Raw genomic sequence first — 20,978 nt, 5'->3', positions numbered from 1 at the left:
GAGAGGTGGGATGCAAAGCCTTCCTCGTGCATCTGCACCACAGATCACCTCTCCTAATCTCTTCCTGTCAAAGCAGGCAGATTTCTCAGGACTGCAGCATCCCTTACGCCACTGGCACTGAGAAGGCACCAACAGACAGCAGGGACTTGGCAGAACACCAACAGCTAACCCCAAACACATGGACTACACATGAGTAAACACATACCGCTGAGATCCGAGGTGGCATCTCCCTCAGAACAGCAGCTTCTAGCTCCTCTCTCCCTACACCACACAAGGATGGCTCTTTCAGTCACATTCAGGCTACTGAGATAAAAACATTACCTTGAGAGTCAAGATAGCACATTGAGACCTGAATAAGTTGACTATATTGTTGCACCATTCCCCAGAAGTGAAATCTAGGTTGCAAAGCCATGCTTTTCATTTCCGCTAAACTAATTTGAATGAGCTACTACCAAAAAAATGTAAATCACCTTACTTATCAAGACCTAACTGCTGGCCAGGCCTAATCCAAGCCTTTTCTAATTACACTAGGAAGGCAACCACCATCATAAGCTCTGCTCATATTCACTACCTCTATCTTGACCTTTCAAAAGCAGTTTCTGTGACTAGAAATGAGACTTCATCACTATCATCTTCATTATAAAAGGCAATTAGGTAATATTCTGGGAAGTTTTTTTAGCTGCTTGAGAAAAATTTTCAAGTACATGAAAATAAACTTGGAGATTTTCCTTTCACCAGGAGCTTCATCCCTTTACAGCAAGAGTTCCACCTCTACATGCTGTGATCAGCAGCATGACCTAAAGCAGCACCCCTTCCTGACAACGGATGAGAGAATGCAATCCATTGCCACCTCCAAAATGCAACCATACTGCAATCAGTAAGGGCTGGCTCCTGCAGACCACCAGCTAGAAGAAATCACAAAATACACCACTACCTCATGGAGGAGTCTGAGACGCTGCAGCAGTCGCTATTATTCAGCTACCTTCTGGTTCCAAGATTTCTGTGGCAATCAAAAGGTGCAAGCATCCTTAAATTGTTTTGTCATAAAGGAAAAAATTAAAAGTCTAGTGCTGAGCTGTAAATCCTGCATTGCTCATCAGATCCCATTGACAATGCATGGCTAGCAAGCAGCTCTATTACATGACCCCAACATCAAGAGCTCAAGCAGATTCAAAATCAATAAGACTCAGTTCAAGTAAATGACAATAGATACTTTCTGATTGTGCAACCAGAGGCATGTTTATACCAATTTATGCAGAAAAACATAAATTCAAAGCTTGTATTATGCCACTTCAACAAATAGTAAAATAGTTGCTCTAAAAGAGCTTATCCTGACTGGACAATAACAGAAAGTCTGCTGTCTTAAAAGCACTGTTTGGAGAAAAGTTAATCAAATACTATGTTCTCAAACCAAAAGTGCCACTTGAAGTTACTGTTGGACAAAGCAATGAGAAAGGCACTGAAGTCTAAACAACATTTACTGTGGCCTTGGTACATATGAAGTGCATGTATTTAATTTTATATTTACTCAAAAATAATTGCAGGCACAGAGGGAAAGTTATGCTGCAGTTTAAAAGCTACATAATTAGTACATAAGTTGCTACGTAAGTAATACCCTTCTGATTAAAGGTTTTACTCCACTGACTAATTATAGAAAACCTGGGGCGTGTTTGTGGCACAAAGACCCCTTTTTTGCTTGCTGTCTTCCCATAAGACAAAGGCATTTTTTAAGAGTGTAGGGGAGAGCCACTTCATGCTGTTATGAATGCTAACCAACCCACCAGTGAGTGAGAGCTAAGTGGAGTGACAATATGGTGAAGATTCTACAGGCAAATGTACCACACCGCAAAAAATCTCTCTCTTTAACATTAGGTTAATTAAAGAAATGGCTTCACCCATTCCTACAGGAAACCTCTTCCTTGGCCACAGTACTTGAAAGGAAATCTAACAATATTTTGGAAAGGACAAGAATAATTCACCATGAAATATTCCAAGCTCATTTACAAATGTGAAACCATTTAAGCTTTAAAGCAAGTGACGTGCTTACTACATTGATGTAAACAAGTCCAGAGCAACATTTGGTAATGCTCATTACATTAGAATAGATTCAAAAGCCAAAAGAAAATTAACACTTCATCAGTAACATTCAACTCTTCCACAAATATACCCCTAACATAACACAACATTGGCTGCATCAAACTGGACTCATACTTTGCAGCTTTTATTGGCATAACCAATGCTAAAAATATATGGGATCTTCAGAGAAAGAAAATCAGGGAGAAAGCCTAGTAGCTGGAGCCATGGAAATTCAAAATCATTGATATTCATGTATTCACACTTGTTTAACATGCATATCATTTGGGGATAGGAGGACATTTAAAAGATACAAATATTTCCCTCTTAACTTGCGTGTAGTGAAAATACTAATGCTCTTTCTTCTTTTAGCTACAGTGCACCATGCTGTCTCAATTATATTTCTAACAATGTCAGAGAAGATATAAAATCCGTCTAATCTATGAAACTGATGAGATGGGGAGGGAGGAGTGCTATGAACTGTAATAAATACTATATACAGTTTAGAAGTACCCTTAACTTTTGTCCCTTGGGTTTCTTACATGCTTTTGGTAGCTTTTAGCAAGGATTCTAGCAACAGAGCTGAACAACCCTGACCTGATGTCCTACGCCATCCTCACTGCCAGGCATTTCCTCCCACATAAAAATCTTTTTGGAAGTGTGGTTTCAAGGAATGAAAGAACCTCCAGATCATTGACTTCCCCCAGCTCCTTTTTTGGATAACACCCAAGGCAAAGGAACATAGTTACTTTACAACATTTGGGTTCTGATGCCTGGAGGGCTGCTCCTCTGCACTGCCAATACATCTCATGGTGAACAACTTAAAATCAGATGCTGACAAGTGCTGCTCAATTGAAAGTCAGTGTTGGGAAGTACCGAATAAAAGCTACATTGCAAATCATCTGGCGTAGAAACTTAAGATAAAGAAACAACACTGGCAATAAAATTAGTCATCAGAATATGTGAATCTAATTAAAATATTACTCAAAAACATCTGTTAAGAGGAGGAAGCAGCCTGCAGGAATTATTCAGTGCTCCTAGACCCATGTTCTAGAAGAGCTAATTATACATAATTCCTCTTATGTTCACGCTGCAAAATATAAAGTCAGGGTGTAGAGCTAGGAATGATTAAAGAAAACAAAATGAATATCTGAAATACTGAATTTCATTTTGTAAGACCTGTATATGAAAGCAAGTTGAAACAAGCAGTATTCAGATCTGCATTATTCTGTACAAAATAACTAGCCTCATACACAACTTCCCATTCTTATTTTCCATTGCAGAACTGAGAAATAGTCTAGTATGTTTGGTTTAGCTTTCACTTTGAGAAGACTGTGAAGGTTACAGCCATGGGAAGCAGCCACTTTCTCCATTTTCTGTTTCTTCTAGATGGCCTGACTAAAGCTATTTGCTACTATCAGTACTTCCCATTTGTAAGATGAGGATATGCTAATATTTGTAACTCTGAATAATACAGATTTATGGTGATCTTCATCTTACTCCTAAGCCCAAGGGGAAATGAAATACTAACAAATTTGAAAATGGAAGATAAGACCTTCTGATGTAATTTAACAGACAATGAATTAAATGGGTAAAAATGAAAAAAAAAAAAAAAAAAAAAGACTAAAGAGGAAGAATGAGTAATCTTTTGTCACCCATGGTAGGATGACAATAAATTCTCAAAAGATCTCACACTGTCAAGGAGAAATGATATTTAGATTAAACCTTGCTAGACCCTAAAAGGATAATTTGTCAGTATTTTCCACTTTTCTACCAATTCTGTACTCATTTGCTAGATTCCTTCTTTTTATCTCACAGTATTACAGTTTGGACTAGCTGCAGAGCATTTCACTAGGGGGAAGAAAAAAGCTCTAGATATCTTTGTATTTAAAACCATACTGGCTGAGGGTATAAGGAACGAAATAAGAGTAATTTGATCTTATTATCTAATAGCCTTAACTATAGTCTTCTATGATCAGAGTTCACAAGTTTTCCTGTAGTGTTATTTTGCACTAATGATGTTCCACTGGCAGCTTTCAGCAGAACATCCCAAACTTTGATGAAAACCAGGTTCCAACTGTCAGGAATATTTACAATTTAAGACATATAAGTGAGATTATGCTTCTATTTCAAAATAAGTATTAAACTAAAATAAATAATTTATTCCAAAGGATATGCATATAAAATGTGACTGTAGGCTGTTTCTGTAAAGTAGATTCCTGAACTTCTAACACATTTTAAATACTAACCAAAAGAGATGAGAAATAAAACAATATGAACTTAATAATAAAACAACATAAAACATCAGGCTAGACATGCTGATTGTTTAGAACAGAACTGTTCCCAGCAATACACTAGTCCAGAGATGTCCTCATGTAGAATTCATGGCAAACGTTTAACAACAGAAAAAGTATTTTGTTCAGCGTCGCCTTAGTTTCACAAAGATTGCTGAAATGAAAAGTCCGAATATCCTCACACTTTTGCACTGCAGCTCTCTGACGGAGGCAGGTGCTTTACTGCCTATCCCATCTCATCTTCCCCCCGCCTCCCCGTGGCAGCCTAGATAAACCCAGTTCCCAAGAATCGCAGCAGCACTGCATATCCTTTTGCACTGTAAAATATTTGTGGAAATACAAATTTTTCCTACATGCTCTTTTCCACCTGAGGAAGTGAAAAGAATTTAAAAGAAAGAAGGAGCAATAATTTATATTGCCACAAGCTCCTTAAGCCACATCCACTATCCTTTCCGCACGCCTTCAGCCAAGTGGTTTTTTTTTGAGCTCAAGTGCCAAGTTATTAATTTCTAGGATAAAAATCAGACCTGATTGTTCTCCTCAAGCTTCCCTCCCTCCCTCCCCTCATTTAGCTACCTATGAAGGAAAACAAAACTACAGGGCTAAAAATACTACACAACCTTGTGCAAATGCACAGATACTTTTTACTATGTTGTGGACAAAAGTCATTTGGATTATGAAATATAAAAAATATTTATGCTACACTCTACATACTGTTTCATTATCTTTAATGTAAAATATTACATACTGGTTGATATTTGTCTTTAGCTTAGCATTCATTGTGTTTAAAAGAGAAACACAAGAAAGGGAATGTTTTAGCATTGTGTACTTATTTTAATATACCATATGAAACCTGTAAAGATTACAATAGCAGATATGCAGATGCAATGCATTGCCAGTCCGAAAAAGTAATGAAGACAATTTTTAAAAGGCTGAATTTTCCTCACAATACTGGCAAACAGCAAGTCATTAGCTGAATTTCCATATATGAGCAATTTCATTAATGGCTTAAATACCAGGGGCACAGATGCAAGACTTTCAGGATGTTACAGTGCTTATAGAAGCCTTTTACACTTATCCAAAGCAATTCAGATGACTTACACACTTCCTTTGAGACAGTAGCATTTCCAAAGGAACCACTCTGAGATAACAAAAGCATCGTACACCTAGCAACTCCAGCAGAGGAACTGCAAGGTCAATGTTAGTCCAGTGCTCCCCAAAAGCCATTGCTACATTACTGCAGAGATCCACACGCTTCCTTTGACACAGAGGAAGCTTCTGTTGTGCCAGAGAAGCAACCAAAATTAATACCATCTAAACACTAAAAGAGAAAAATCCCCCACCACAAGAAGCAAAAGAAGTCTTTTATTAAGGGAAGATTAGTGTCTCTTTTCTGTCAAATATCAGAGAGTATCATGTATCAAATATCTGACTACAGTAAAGCAATAGTAAACAACAGAAGTTGAAGAAATTTCACAATGGGAGCTTTGCACTCTTGTTCAAGTGATGAGGTTGCCTTAATCTATCAGGTGACTAAAACCATGCAACAGACAGGTGTCTACAAACATAAATGCAATCCATGCCAGAATAAAAAGGCAAAATAAAGTACACCAGGAATGAAGAAAAAAATATTAAATGGCACAGACGAAAAGGGATTAAGACTTATCTTTACCTTTCTGTTTTCAAGGCTACTTACACATATTTGACCTAACTGTTCTACTTAGAAATTAGTAACTCAATTTCTTAATTGCACCACTGTAAATAGAGAGAGACAGGACAGGAGCTAACGGAAATACTTCAGACACAGCCATCGTTATTACAAACACAATCCTCCACAGACAGACACATGCATACTTCTCAGAGCATGTATTGTTATTATAATGTAGCTGTTGGTAATAATTTCCTGCAGAAATGAGAAAGCCAGAGATCAGCTTAATGTCTGGCTTGTTTACAAAATAACAGTAAATAACAGCAACATTAATCCCACTGCTCTCACTTTCTTGCATTAAACACAAGACTTTTATGAAAAGCCAAATTCAAGTCTAAACAGGTGTGAATTCACAGTAGGTCTATTGACAGGTACCATAAAGTAAATCAGAATCTTGTCCTCAGCTATATCCTCCCTGTGTCTGAATAACTACGGCATTGACAAAGCTGCATTTCTCATACAGCATAAGCAATTCCAGTATTTCTTTACTAATTAAACATATTTATCCTTTTAACAGGTACTGTTAAGATACTGGATCTGAAGTGCAAAGAGGTGACGTGACTTGCCCAACAGTCACTCACCTGTCCAGCAAAGTGAACCACCCCCCCCCCCCTCCCCGCCCCCCCCCCCCCAAGATTTCGAGAGTCAAAAGCTCTGTTAAATGGACCACTGCCCCAGGGTGTAAAACGAATACTTAGGTGAATTACACAAGATCAATCTTACATGTTTCTATGCTATTAAACTCAGCTTTGATCTGTAACCTACTAATTTCTCTACTACATCTACTTATTAATACATGGCTAATATTATTCTGCCTTTGCAGTTTGCTGTTTACAATTATTGATATTATTAAAATTATGGTTCCAAATAGAATCTGATCCTGTACACTGATGTTAAGAAAGAAGTGTCCCAATAATTTCTGTGGGAAAAAGGAATCAGCTACATGTCTTCATAGCTAGGGGTTTTTTCTTCCCTTTTTGCTTTGTTTTTAAAAAGACAAATATGGTATTAAAAAAAATCCTCACACCAGATCTCAAGCACTCTAAAATTATATTCCATGACCAGTCTAGTGGTATTTCAGCCTGTACTAACACCCTAATTTCTTGCCTACAGATCTCAGACAAGCTGTTGTGAACTATAGCAAATGCCTTGTTATCATAAAATAATGCAGCCTAAGGAACTGAACGTGAATCTGGCTCTAAGACTGAGTGTGCATTTCACAGCACACTTGCATCCAGTACTGGGAATCCAGTACCCTGCTATTGTTTCTCACTAGTTAGTAGAGAAAGAGTAACTAATTGCATAAAACCACCTAAGCCCATGTCAGGAGAAAGACAAGCAAGTCAGCCTTTAAAGGACTTGGAAACAATCTGACAACCTAGAACAAGTCAAAAATTGTGTTATTGTACATATGGCTCAAGTTTCATACTAGCTCTCAGCTGAGATGTAGATGCTAAAAGAAAGAGTTGATGGTTGTGCAAACAAGCCAAATGTGGTTCAAAAATGGATCATGGAATGAATGCACTTGGGGTAAAATCCATTGCTTCACAGCTGCACTGGCATCTTGTAAAGCAAAACATAAGAACTGCATGAAGGACTTAATGGGGAAGAGTATACAGATACCAAATAAACTGTAGTCTTCTTTTTAGTACACTAGCTAGTGTGGGATGCAGATCCATGCCACGTGATGTAGTTTCAGATACATGCCTGAAGACACCCCTTTTGTAGGTCAGGGCTGTGTCCTCTCCCGGACCATAGCTGTACTCCAGAGAAATAAAGAAAAGAATAAATTCGCCAGCTCAGTAATCTGGCAGACTAAACCACTGCTCTCAATATTCGGATATGCTGTGATGACAGGTACCGCTGTTTCAGTGAATTGTGGGCAAATGCAGTCTTCTTCAGTGGAATAAACCATTTTTGATATTGTTATTATGTAGTGTTTCCGTCTCAAATTTACATTAACGTATTGTAGTGTAACACTGTTCATGTTTAAACAGAGCTATTTATGCTATACTAAAGATAAGCAATGATCCCCAAGAAATTGGTCGTTCATTACTTGCAGTTAATATATATTTTGCTTAGCCTCAGGCAAAGCTGAAGGCAGTTTGTGCACTAATAGGCTATTATTAGTTGCCATTAACATTGACAACACCAATTTAAATGGGAATGTTGGTGTTTCATACAATCTGTTCAATGCTGCCAAAACAACCAGAGTATGCTTTAAACAGTGATTATGACAGTTGGTACATCTATGAAGGAAAATAATCCTCAAATTCTCAAATTGTGCTACTCCAAATACATAAAGAACTATATATCCTGTGTCAGGGAACCTCCTGCTAGAGTTTTGAATGAATATGAGAAATTCAAGGAATATCTAAACAGAATAAAATTTGCAAAAGTATAGTTGCTTCAGATCAATGTAAAGGAAAGAGATGTCCTGAAGCAGGTCTACCAGAGTCCATACACTTAGCTGCCCTAACGTCACCACAAAAAAAAAGCTATTATGTATTCGTAGCACAATTATGCTCATAGAGAAAGTAAATAAACCCAACAACAAAAACCAACTGACCTTTTCAAAATACAGATAATAAGAGCAATTAGTTTTCTCAAACAGTGCAACAACTGTATCTTCCTCATTAATTTTACTCCAGTTGTAAATAGCTGTGTTCATATGCCATTTGGTCAACCCTTTGAAAGCCAGAATTTCTAAATATCTGTTTTTACAGTGACTAGACAGTACCATGGAAACTAGCATTTCACAAACTTCCAGAAACTGATCTTGCACGCTTACCCATTTTCACACCACAGAAGTTACTGGCTGGCACGAAGGAAGTCTGCTTCCATGGCAGGAACTGACAAGGATAAATGCAACACTTGTGGCTCTCTGATAAAGCCCCTAGCACAAATGACTGCATAGAAAAAGAAAGTTGTGCCATCCATTAATTCATTTAAGTAGAGATTTATGAACTTGTGTATTCAAAGAGTGCTTTGTTACTGAGTGCCAACCCAGATGGAAAACATGCTGTTCTCTGGACCAGGAATCTCAACTATGAACTTACCTGTGATGTACTAGATGATATAAATGAATATAGCTTGAACCATCATAGCCTTCAAATTTATCCTCATTAACTTTCAAGACTGTAAATTATTATAATGACTCAACACCACAGGAAGCACTGGTACTCTGTCGACCCTGCCTGGAAGCAACTCAGATGAGCTTGTGCCCTCAGTTTCTCTCCCTTCCAACTTACTCTTGCCCTCACTTTCCCAATTGTTTAGTTCAAATCTGTATTCGAGTATCTAAAACATCAATCCCTGAGTAAAACTTTGTTATAAAGCTTACAAGGAATCAAATATTAAAACCATATACAAAAGGACCACTCTGTTCCACTCTAGACCATGCAGGAAATGAGTTTAGATTGATTAAAATAATTCCCCGAGACAAACATTTAGAAGAAACCACTCTATTCTTTGTTGGTGTAGCACAATGATTACGTGTCCCCATCTTAATGACACTTAACCCACGGTTCCTGCACCGTAGGATGATGTACAGTAACAAAAGCATTTCCTTTACTACCTACAATAATTTTCAGCTATAGCAAATGACTTCTTTAGTACAACTTGCATGGCTAGCAAAACACCATGAATACCCAGCTGCACCGCTGCATTCTAGATTGAAATATGTAACTCAGTTATATGCTTAATCTGCTTTCAATACATTGGCTTCCCAGCACCTTAAAACATAAATGACCATGTGTATTTCTCAGTCTGGACGGTACAAGTGTGCACATTCTTTTCTCAGGTAGCGTGGCCTTTAAACCATCTGCATTGTTAGTGCATTTAAGGGCCAACCAACTCCAGGCAGACCAGACTCAATTCCTTCAACCACTGTCTAAACCCAAATGTCTTAGGCAAACACACAAAAAACCTCCAGACCCAAACAAAAACCCCTAAGCAACACCACTTTGCAGAGGATGGATCCCACACAGAACGCAGCAGAAGCAGGAAGCTAGAAGGCAGGCATCCACGGATCGCTGTGCAAACGGGGGGCATCTGAAAATTAACTGATTCTAGCAGCACGATACAATGTGATAGCACAGAACTCTTAAACCTCAAAGGAGTATTTAATTAAAAACGAGCTGTGCACTAAAAGCTTTCTTCTTTTTTTTTCCCCCAACATGCAGATAATCTAATGTCTTTGAACCTATATGGAATGTTATCATTGGTATTGGCAAATATGCAGATGAAATTATAATTAGATTACCAGCTTTGAATTTGACATTCAAAACACATAACAACAGAAAGGACATTCATAACTGAACTTCTTCATTTTATGACTACAGATCTACAGAAGTTTATCACTGTCAACACAGAAGCATCAATCCACCACTTGCATTGGTTCCCCTATCTCTTATCCAGTTAACATACATATTTAACCACATTTAGACCTGCGTAACTTGTAGCTCTTAAATACAGAAATTGAAATATGAGCTAAGTTTGTTGATCTTAAGCATGATAAATTTGTTTACTCACTATACTCTTTAAGGAAACGTTTAGAGCAAATTTTCATCAATTTTGATGCAGAGATAAAAATTATTAATTCCCCCAGTATTACTTAATAAATATATATTTTCCCCTTCTGTGACACACGAAGCCATAAAAAAAGCAAAAAAAAGTAAAAAGATCCTGAAAGAGAATAAATATTAAAAAAAAAACACAACCAAAAAATAAAAACCCCAAACCCACAACCCCTAACCCAGAAACCCACCCTCCATATGCAGAGAAATACAGAACTGAGATATGACAAAGACCTTTTCAATCTGTCCTACTGATAAAAGTGTGTCTTCAGGTCTAGCCTGAAATTACAGGTAAATAGAGATTCCAGGTTGTCTTTCTGAAGTCACCTGGCTGTAGAGTCTTAAAGTTACACCAGGAAGCCAGCAGGTGCAGGATCAAGTCTATGCAAAATGCGATAGAAATGTAACATATAGGTTTCTTTTAGAACCCAATTCATAGGTGACTAAACTCAAATGATAAATATCCTATGGCATAAAAATGCAGAATGAAGGAAAATAATTGGTGTCTAGAAGAATGAAGTTTTTTTTTAAAAAGATGTTGTTTCATTTTTTTGTCTTATTTTCTATCTACACCATAAATACAATACACATACCAAACAACCCTTCCACTTTTCATATAATACAGAGATCTAAGAGGGAAGGGAGAAAGAAAAGAAAAGAAAAGAAAACAAAACAGGAAAAAAGGAAAATAAAGGAGAAGTAGAACAAGAAAGTTTCAAATAAACTACTACTGTTCAGTACATTAGATGCATTTCTTTATTACCATTTTCCCCATCAGACTTCCTTTCATGGTCAGTGTCAGTGAGGGACAATGCTGAGTTTGCCCGGCTTGACAAACAGGAGCTGTGTTCCGATTTCATCCCCCTCATCCACATCCTCAGGGCATGATCCGGGGACGCACCACCTTCTGTTTCAGTATCCACATCTGAGCCCACCTCTAGCGGGTAACTGTGCTCAGCTACACCGTGTAAATCTGTTTGATAGCCAGAGCACAGAATATGGGGAGTCTCACAGAATTCCATGTCTGGAAAAAACAAAAGTTCAGAAAAAAAATTTAGGAGTGGAAAGCAATATACTTTTGATTTTGTCTTGGAGAATCTGTTTAGAGAATTAACATTGTTAATACTACAAGACTTTTTTTGGGCAGTGGCTCACTTTTCTATCTAATCTACTATAATACAACTAAGAGTGCAACTCTGGAAAATACATAATACTGCACTGTAATTGTGCCTTTTTTTCTGATAGAAATTTACATTATAGTTCAAACGTGTACACACCCACACGTCGATAGTAGTACATCAATTTAGAACTGAAGTGAGTACTTACAAATACAGATACTTTCTTGGGTTTTTGCCAGAAAGGCAGAAAAGCTCTAAAATTAATCTTAGTATGTTTTTATTATAGGGAAAGCATAGCACATTTGTGAATAGAGAAATTACAAAATAATGCCTGAAACATTTGGTTAATCACAGAAGACAAAGAAAGGGTACTTACCATTGGCTTGCTCTTTGAGAGTGCTGTCCTTGCATATTCACACCAGTGGGTTTTGGTTCTCCAGTGCTGGTGGCCTACAGGAACTTCCTAGAAGAGCAGTGACTGCTAGGACTGTACAAGTACCCATCTCATGACACCAAGCGATCAGAGATTTTAAAGAGTTGTACAGTGCTCTCAATACTTCAGTTACTCTTGCTGAACACCGCAACTGTAGGGCAGTAGAAATCCGAGGACAAACAGAAGGTGGACAGGACCCATAATGTGAATATGCAGAGGAAACATTCTCGAAGAACTACAGGTAAGTAACACACATCAGCAAATTACAACTTCCCTTTGAGGTAGCCTCTGCATATTCTCACTTGTGAGAATCCAATTACAAATGCAACTCCCAGGGAGTAAGACAAGGAGTTCTAATTAAATAAGGATTACAGAACTGCATTCCCTAATTGAACATCAGACCTGTGATGCCATCTTGAGAGACTAAATACAATATCAAACTTGCATACAGTATACTTTCAATTTCTAGAAAAGAAAAGAAACATTCGAGGCAAGAGGCATTGATAGAGATCAGGACAAACACTCTCTTCTACTGTCATCCTGACTAAAGCTTTAATTTGCCTAACTAATCTACTTACCAGCCAGCGAGTGGAATGGTTCTTACTTTAACCATACTCTTTGAAGTAATAAAGCACCTGGTATTTTCTTGAAGGTATCAACAAAAATCTACAATCCCAATTCTAAGCTAGAATATGCTGAGGTGGCTGAATTTTCAAGTCACCTCTCTCTGCGTATCTTTCTTCTGCCATGAAAACGAGCACCAGTTGTAGTGACAGCCCACATAGGCTGGCTTTCAGCTCAGGGCATGGCAACTTCTTTTCCAGAAGGCAGGGGAAGGAGGAGGACAGCAAACAAAGAAGTGGCCATGGCCTCATTTTCCTATGCAAGAGTCCTGGAAGGTCAACCTTCCCCCCTGGTGTTGTCACTGCATCGGCTGGCCCATCCCAGCAGCAAGGGCCATCACTGGCTCCTTTTGGAGTGGCAAGACAGGTATGGAGGCCCTCCAGAGTGCTCCATCACATAACTGATCTTTTCCCCTTGTTCACAGGAGGAGGACTTGGTCTCAGCCAGACACTTGAGAATCTGCAACATACTCCACCTGCACTAGCCCCGTTCTCCAAACCTCTCAAATGCCTTGAGGCTGGCTGTGAGGTTTGATGGCGCTGGCTAGATGAAAATGGCCAAGACACTGGGAAGCAGCTGCCTAGTTTTTGCAGCAGAGGCAGTATCTGCCATTTGAACTTTTATCTCTTTATGTTCCCGAGGGCCTGTTTAAAACTAACACTTGGCTGATTGGCAGAAGGAAGGAGGAGCAGTAGTTCAAGGCAGTACTTGTGGACACAAATGGAAGCTGAGACTGGACGCTACTAGTTCTCAATCCTACACAGACGCTTGCAAGAAAGACTTTGAAACTTATAAGACTGGAAAAAATCTCTCCTTCCCACATGGCTAAGATGGTAAACACAAAAGTTCCGTCTTCAGAGAAGTCATGTTGTTCTGAGATTTTCAAAGCTCACGAGGCATAGGAGACACAAAGGCAATCTCACAGAAAGTTACTGGATATAACCAAGTACAGCGTTGCTCACACAATGCCCTATTCCTAAGTATCATTTTAATCATGTATTAAAATGACATGATTAAATATGACAAACAAGCTGCACTTGGTTTGGTGGAGCGCAGACCAAATCTTTGTATGACATGAAGAGCGCAGATATTGATGTTGGACACTGAACCATCACAGCTGCATTGCACTCCTAACTTTTACTTTCTTTCTGACAGCACTAAATGGATAAAATCAACTTTCTATAAAATATGGTTCCAAATGGTGCACATCAATTCTTGTTTTTTCTTTACCAAATTAAAAAGAACTTGTATATAAACTAAGAATTAAAAAGCCAGTCCCAGATTACCATCCCAGACCCTAGTATCAGTGAAATACAGACTGAACCACATCAGCAGGCTGCTTCTACTCCACCCTGAAAGGACTACATTGTTCTTTGAAACTGAGGTTGTGGATGACACTATTTCACCAAACATTTTTCAGTAACAGAAAGCTGAGTCAATGTTTTCCTGTGAAAGACCTGATTTACGGTTCATCTTAACTGACCTGAGCTACTATAAAAAAGTTACAGGAGCTTCACTCCACGTACTGCACCTGTGGTCTGGAGGAAAGGTGAAATCTTGCTGGCAAGTAGTTCACAACCAGCAAGGAGCTAGTGTCTCACATGCAGGGATAGTGTCCAGATTGTCCACTCCATCAGAATCTTATGATGGTTAACACATGCTTTAGCAGATGACATAAAAGAGAGGAATAAGTGTATACTGCCTTTTTAAAGAAGTGTATTATCAAAGAAAATTAAGGTTTAGCTGCTAAACCCATATAAAAACTCAAGGAAAGTAAATTAGGCTCATGCATTTGGGCAGTTGTGTTTAAACACCCTAACAGGTCTTTAGCGCTTCACATAAGCGCTAATGAGAAGGTACATCCAAAGGGGGACAGTTTATTGATGTACATCAGGAACAATTTATATTGAAAAACACACTTAATTCTTTACTTATGAAGTAAGAGAGCCAACAGGATTATCAGCCTCAATACTGGTCTCAATGCTCACCGAGGCCCACACTGCAGAAATAACCTCCAAGAAACTGACCCTTTTTTTTTTTTTTTTAAACTCTCTCAGAATCTAGTATTATTGTTATTTTTAACCTATTCTGTAATTTTAATTTTGTCTTTTATAATACAATATTATAATATTGTATTATATATATATTTAATATATGAAAAAAAATAAAAAAAATGTAATTTTAACCTACTTCTGTAAAGTACTACAGCAACACAGGGTTCTTAGAGTAGGTCTTTGTCAACTACATTACACCTTGGGATCTCAAGAAGTATCTTCTGAACGTCGTCCCCTTTCAAAGCAGATTCCTACTTATTTTCACTAGCTGAGGAACTTCGCTGTAATTACAAATATTCTCATAACTTCATGAACCATGTCCGCTGATGCCAGGTCCTCAGGGAGCAAGGACGCAGGCACTTTTCTACATGGATGTCCGCTCCAGGCAGATGTCTGCCCCTAGCAGCCTGCAGCCCATGTACTCCATGTTTGCAATTGCATATGCCAAGGGGAAAACTCATCCCAGTAAATCTCACAAATGCTAATTAGATTACACATGTTTAAGAAGCACAGAATTTACCCTTTAGTCTATAAGTTAATTCAAAATGTAGCAGCTAACATATTCAGTATTTGAGCTAATTTTTTTTTGGTGCAGCAGAAAAAAGTGACTTTTTTATACTATAACTGATATTCAACCCAAGTGTAAAACAATATATTGTTTTAATAGTCTATTTCTTAAGTATACAAGCCTTTGTAGTATTTGAACTCCCACGGGAGGCATTTCCTGAAAAGCACTTAGAATGCCAAAAGTGGCTGCTTTTAGTCTGCATATCTAACCTCGTTACCTAAAATACTACATATTTCCACAAGGAGATAAAGTTCAAGTGGGTTTATGATAGATTCAGTCTTACCAAAAAGACATAGTTACAAGAGAAATGAGGGAACATTAATATGAAAATCAAGTTTTTGCATGAACTGTGGACAGAGAAAAAAAGGTTGCAGTTCTAAATGTATATAGAAGATCACGATCGGATTTTCAGCTCTGAAGCCTTGTGGAGCCTATTGTAACACAACTGTTAAAATTACAAGTACTGTATCCCGCATTGATACTAATTTCTTTTTACAAAGAGTAATATATAAAGATATGCAAAATGTCTAATGATCAAGAAAAGGAATGAAGGTTAGGTGCATAAAATATATATATCAGCATTTTAGTTAATAGATCCCTTTCTTTCTACCTTTAAGCTACTTAATTTTCCTGGAAGAAAATCTTCACAGATGAGCAGTTAAAGAGAAGTTTGACCCCACCGGCCAGTGGTGCCTTTGCTATTTAAGGTGCTCACGTTGACATGAGCACTAACTAGGCAGCTGACCAGGCAGCCGGCTCTAACATTGCTACCACTTTGTTCATCAGCTGAGCGCTACTGAAAACTCCAGATACACTCACCAAATACTTACTTACTACAGCATCAACTCAGCCACCAACTGACAGAATTTTCACGCTTATATAAAGCACTTATCCATTGCATTTTCAGGACTATTTCATTGTCCTTTGCATAGCCAGGGGTAACTGTCTGCCAACTACCCTTTCTGCAACTCTTTAGTTTTTCTGGCTCAGGGTTAAAAAAAATAAAAAAAAATAATAAGTACCCAAGTGAAAGACCATGCTGGCCCTGCTCTTCAACTTACTATTTATACCAACTTAGTGGACTTTCAGCCTTGTGAAATTTCCATGCTGTTGCCATTTGCCAAGAATTTTGCTAATTTCCAACAACTAGCTGAAAGAGTAAATAAATATTTCAATAAATAAATATTTAAAATAAGGAAAACACTGTCCAAACAAAGTAATAAAAGAGAATCACAGATCTTGTGTATAAACAGAGATGAGCATAAAGAACCTTCCTTTCAAATTTCCTACTCCATTATGGAAAAATGTTATTTTCTAGTAACAGAATGACAAATAATACTTATTTAAATTACTTAAATGACCTATCTGTTCAACCACAGAAAGAGCTTACAGAAAAATGTAAACTATTTATAAACTGGAATAGCTTGACAAGTTACTATTATGTGCCTTTTATGAACTCTATCGTATAATTAAGCAATTTGGAGTTACATATTTTAAAAGTCTATTTAAATGTCATAGATTCAAAAATTTATTTAATCCTTAATTCTTGGTATGAGGTCATTCTTATTCTGAGGATGCTCCCCACCCAAACACACACAAGATCAATTGTCTGGATCAAAAGGTACAAATTGCTCTACCTCTGCAGATGTAATATTATAGAGGAGCCTAAGTAGCTCAAAGGCAAGAAGAAAATACCAATGCCTTGGAAGTTTAAATCCATGATACTGATTTTGGGAAGGTTTCCTTCTGCTTTCACACTGGAAGTTATTTGAGAATACTGGGAATATCAGAGCCTGGGGAGCAGATCGGATGGAAAGATCCTGAAAAATAATGGAAGGAATTCCAGAAAGCAAATAATATACATTAACCTGAACAGTGTCATGTTTTGTTAGTCACCAGGCTGGGGTTTGAAGGAGTGGTAATGGGAATGCAGGGGAAAAATATCCCAAACATGCAGTTTTGAGGTTGGTGTAGGGTTTGGGATTTTCTGTATTACACTGTGAATTTGTGTATGTTGTTTCACACTCTGAACTTATGCCAGTGGTTAATCAGCAAGCGCAACGTATGCGTTTCAAAAAGAGAAGGCAGGCAAACCAGCTACTCATGACATTAGAGACTCGGGAAGAGGAGGAGGGAGGGAGGGAAGAAGGGAGGAAGAAGTGTAAATCAAATGGGGAAAGTGAAGTTCACATTCATTTTTGGAAGCAATACATATGCACCCTCCTAAATGAGAAATTTTGAGGGCTATTGAGCACTCTGCTAAATTCAGTGTGTTCAATGGCCCTTGAAATTTCTCATTTCTCACCTGAGGACCATGGTTTACTGGCTGTACATTGGACTTGAGAATTAAATGGGCAGAGATCTTAAGCTACTTCATAAAGTCGTTCGTGTAACACAACCTGCTAGATAACTTTGTAAATGTCTTTGTGTGTTCACGTTTCATTTAGTCAAAGATGTTACTTGTTTCCATGTTGAGAACATGCCCCATCTTTCTTAGGATAATATAATTCAAAGACATTAAGCTTCAGTCACCATTCATACAAAAATCATTGAGGAAGAAGCCAAAAATCAATTAATTTGGAAAAGCACATTACACTGACTATTAATTTGCTTCGGAAACCTCATGTTTTTCATCAGTTACACTATTATCACAGCCCAAAACATGTTCTCAGTTGCATTTATTTTAATTAAAATTTATATACCTATTACACCTAAATAATAAGCACATAAAAGACACCATTTGAGTTTCTATACTTATATAGCAAATCCATCCTATTGCACGTTCTCTTTTACCGTGTTTCAAATTTTCCTTGTATTCCCTTATCTGTGTAGTTTATTTTCTTACAGTAATCTCTAGCTACTACCAGAGATTCTAGAAAGTTAAAAAGAACATTAATAACAAATAAAGGAGGAATCAAAGAGGAATCAGTCTACTATAACACCAAGGAGTTTCATGAAATTTGCAGATTAGGCAGCTCAGGGATTAGGAAAGGAGGCTGCACCTTTGGGAACTCTTCCGCTTGTGAAATTTATGAGAGACTCTTTATTCCGCAGGTATTCCCCCAGAGAAACCAAAGGATGCAGCTCCAATGTATGCCTCATAGCAGATATCTTTCTAGTCTCTTCTTCACGCTAAGTCGTCAAACTTAAAGAAAGAGGGCAGAAGCAGACTGAACCTATTTTTGAAAACGCTCCTGGAGTTCTCAGATATTAATTTTAATCGCTATTAAAATCAACATGAATAAGGAAATGTACTTCTCAAATTCTGCATAGAAATTACCCTGACCCCATAAGGACACAGACAACTTTCTCTTTACCCAGAAGTGGAATATTCTTTTTATAGATCACTGGAAATCCTCAGTGTTAGAGATTTTTTTTAAGAGTAACTAGGAAGCTGCCAGAAAGGTGGTTTTTGGAGCTACATTGTGAATGCAGTGGGGCTCAGCTTCATTTAGGAAAAAACATTGCTATTATCAGACAAGGAATTCAATCCTTCAAGTTCAAATACATCTCCAGTACTGCTGGCTAAAGCTTTCCCTATTTCTAAAGCATGGCTTTACTTCCATTCACAAGATTCCGTTAAAGAGGAATTTCTATTGCAGGTAGTCATAAATATCTCCCCTTAAATTAATTTTAGGGTTATAAAACCATAGCAAATGCCAGGAGTTAGCATTTAACCTATATTTCTGATAAAGGAAAACTACTTAATCTCAAATAATGGCCACACTAACTCTATGCTATTAAAGACAAGAAGAAAAAAAAAATATATCTAATTATCACAGATGAGAAAGAACCTCAATATACTTTGCGAGGTTAAATGAAGTTGTTCTACTGCTACAGTTAAAATGGAGTTTGGAAAAGTTTGTCTTACAATACATTAAATTTAAATTTCATTCTCTATATGCAAAATTCTATTAGGAAATGAAGAATTTTCAAGAAAAAAAATCTGTTTATGAAAACTTTATTCTAAGAGAATTACATTACAATTTTCTTTCAAGAATTTTAAAGATTACTTGGTTCTGAACTAATTTTTCAGTTGTAAGTTTTGGCATTTATGTGCATGTTTCAGGGAAGCAACAGATAACAGATCCTTTCTTCTTGTCATTAAATTTTCAAAAGTAAAGCTGGCCTGAGCCAGTAGATTTTTTCTAAGTTTTTTTATTTTTTTAGAAAAAACCAAACACCAAACCAAACTAACCAAGATAAGACTTTCAAGAAGGATGGGACGCAGTGGAGTACTGCTAGCTTTAGTCCAATACGGTTACAATTCTTAACAGGCAAAGATATGGTTGTAGTTGTAACTTGTTTCAAAGTCTGTACAGCACTTAAAAGAGGAAAGATTGACAGAATTATTAAACACAGCGTAAGCTATTTACTAACATTCTTTAAAGCGAAATTATCCAGATTGTTGCTACATCCCTACAAACTTCAATTCAACACAGAGATGCTTTTCTGGTAGTAACTTCTGAATGCAGTTACGTTTAAAGCCGAAACACTTTCATTCAAACATCAGTCTTAGAGGTTTCATGACAGATATCACTTTGTAATAGAACTTTAGATGGAAATATGCAATTAATTTCTACCAACAGTTCTGATTCTGGTTTATAAAATATTTTTTAAGTATAACTTCTGTTTGTAAAAATATTGAAGTCGGTTCTGTTAAAATTTCAGGTTTTTCTTTCCTTTCACCAAAACCTACGAAGATCTAATATAATTTTAAAATAGCTTAGGAGACTATCAAGGATACAACTATCCATTTTCCTTCGAAGTGACATGAATGGAGGGCAGTCAGCAAATGAAGATGGGTTGCAGTGGAGGAAGGGTAGTTTGCATCCCCTATTGCCAGTTTCAGTGAATTCTCAGTGAGTCACTTCACCTATGATCTGCAAAGCTGCACTAACAAAGCTGCATTTGTTCACGTTCTTCAAAAGACAGAAAATAAGGAAAGTATTTGCAATGGTATTGCAGAGAGGTCTAAGCACCTAGAGGTAAAATCCCTTAAAGGAAGGGGTGACGTACAAGGCAGTCACCAGCATCGCCATGTGTGTCTACAGAAGAGCAGCAGAACAGTGCCTCGTGTGCAAGAGCACAAAGACCAGTCGCTGCGGTCACTGCAAGGAAAACGGGGGCAACAGCCCCTCCTGGGGTGCGAGGTCCCAGGAGCTGCTCTTGGCCAGAGGCTCTTGCCCCCAGACAGACGCCAGCAGCACAGCAGCAGGGCCCCGCAGCCTGCAACAAGCCCTTGGCAGCCTGTCACAGCTAGGCTACAGCCACCTTCACGGCACAGCATGAGACATTCTGTTTGATTGTTTTTTTGTTTTGATCGCAGGAGCTTTCTAGAAGATTGCACGTGAATGGCAGATCTATGTTGTATTTTGCCTTTTGCAATTATTCTGTCGTAGTAGTAAGCTGCAGAAGTAAATAAGTAAGGCTTTACTTTCCTTTTAAACCTCCACAAGCAGAAGGGTTCAGAAAACTAACAAGCAACCACGACTTTTGGGCAAACAATGTGTAGAGAAGGAGGGTGCT

At 37.7% G+C, this 20,978-nt stretch overlaps 1 protein-coding gene across 2 annotated transcripts in view; it reads right to left on the bottom strand.

The window, feature by feature from the left end:
- Positions 1 to 20,978, bottom strand: part of TENM1 (teneurin transmembrane protein 1) — a 348,410-nt gene that overhangs the window by 217,860 nt on the left and 109,572 nt on the right. For both annotated transcript variants that reach the window (XM_055727477.1, XM_055727478.1), the window contains exon 3: positions 11,416 to 11,676. In XM_055727477.1, coding sequence (XP_055583452.1) covers positions 11,416 to 11,676 — 261 coding nt within the window. The remainder of the gene's footprint in view (positions 1 to 11,415; positions 11,677 to 20,978) is intronic.

This window comes from Falco cherrug, chromosome 15, assembly GCF_023634085.1.
Source record: "Falco cherrug isolate bFalChe1 chromosome 15, bFalChe1.pri, whole genome shotgun sequence".
Lineage (NCBI taxonomy): Eukaryota > Metazoa > Chordata > Aves > Falconiformes > Falconidae > Falco > Falco cherrug.
This window is presented reverse-complemented; position numbering and strand designations above follow the sequence as displayed.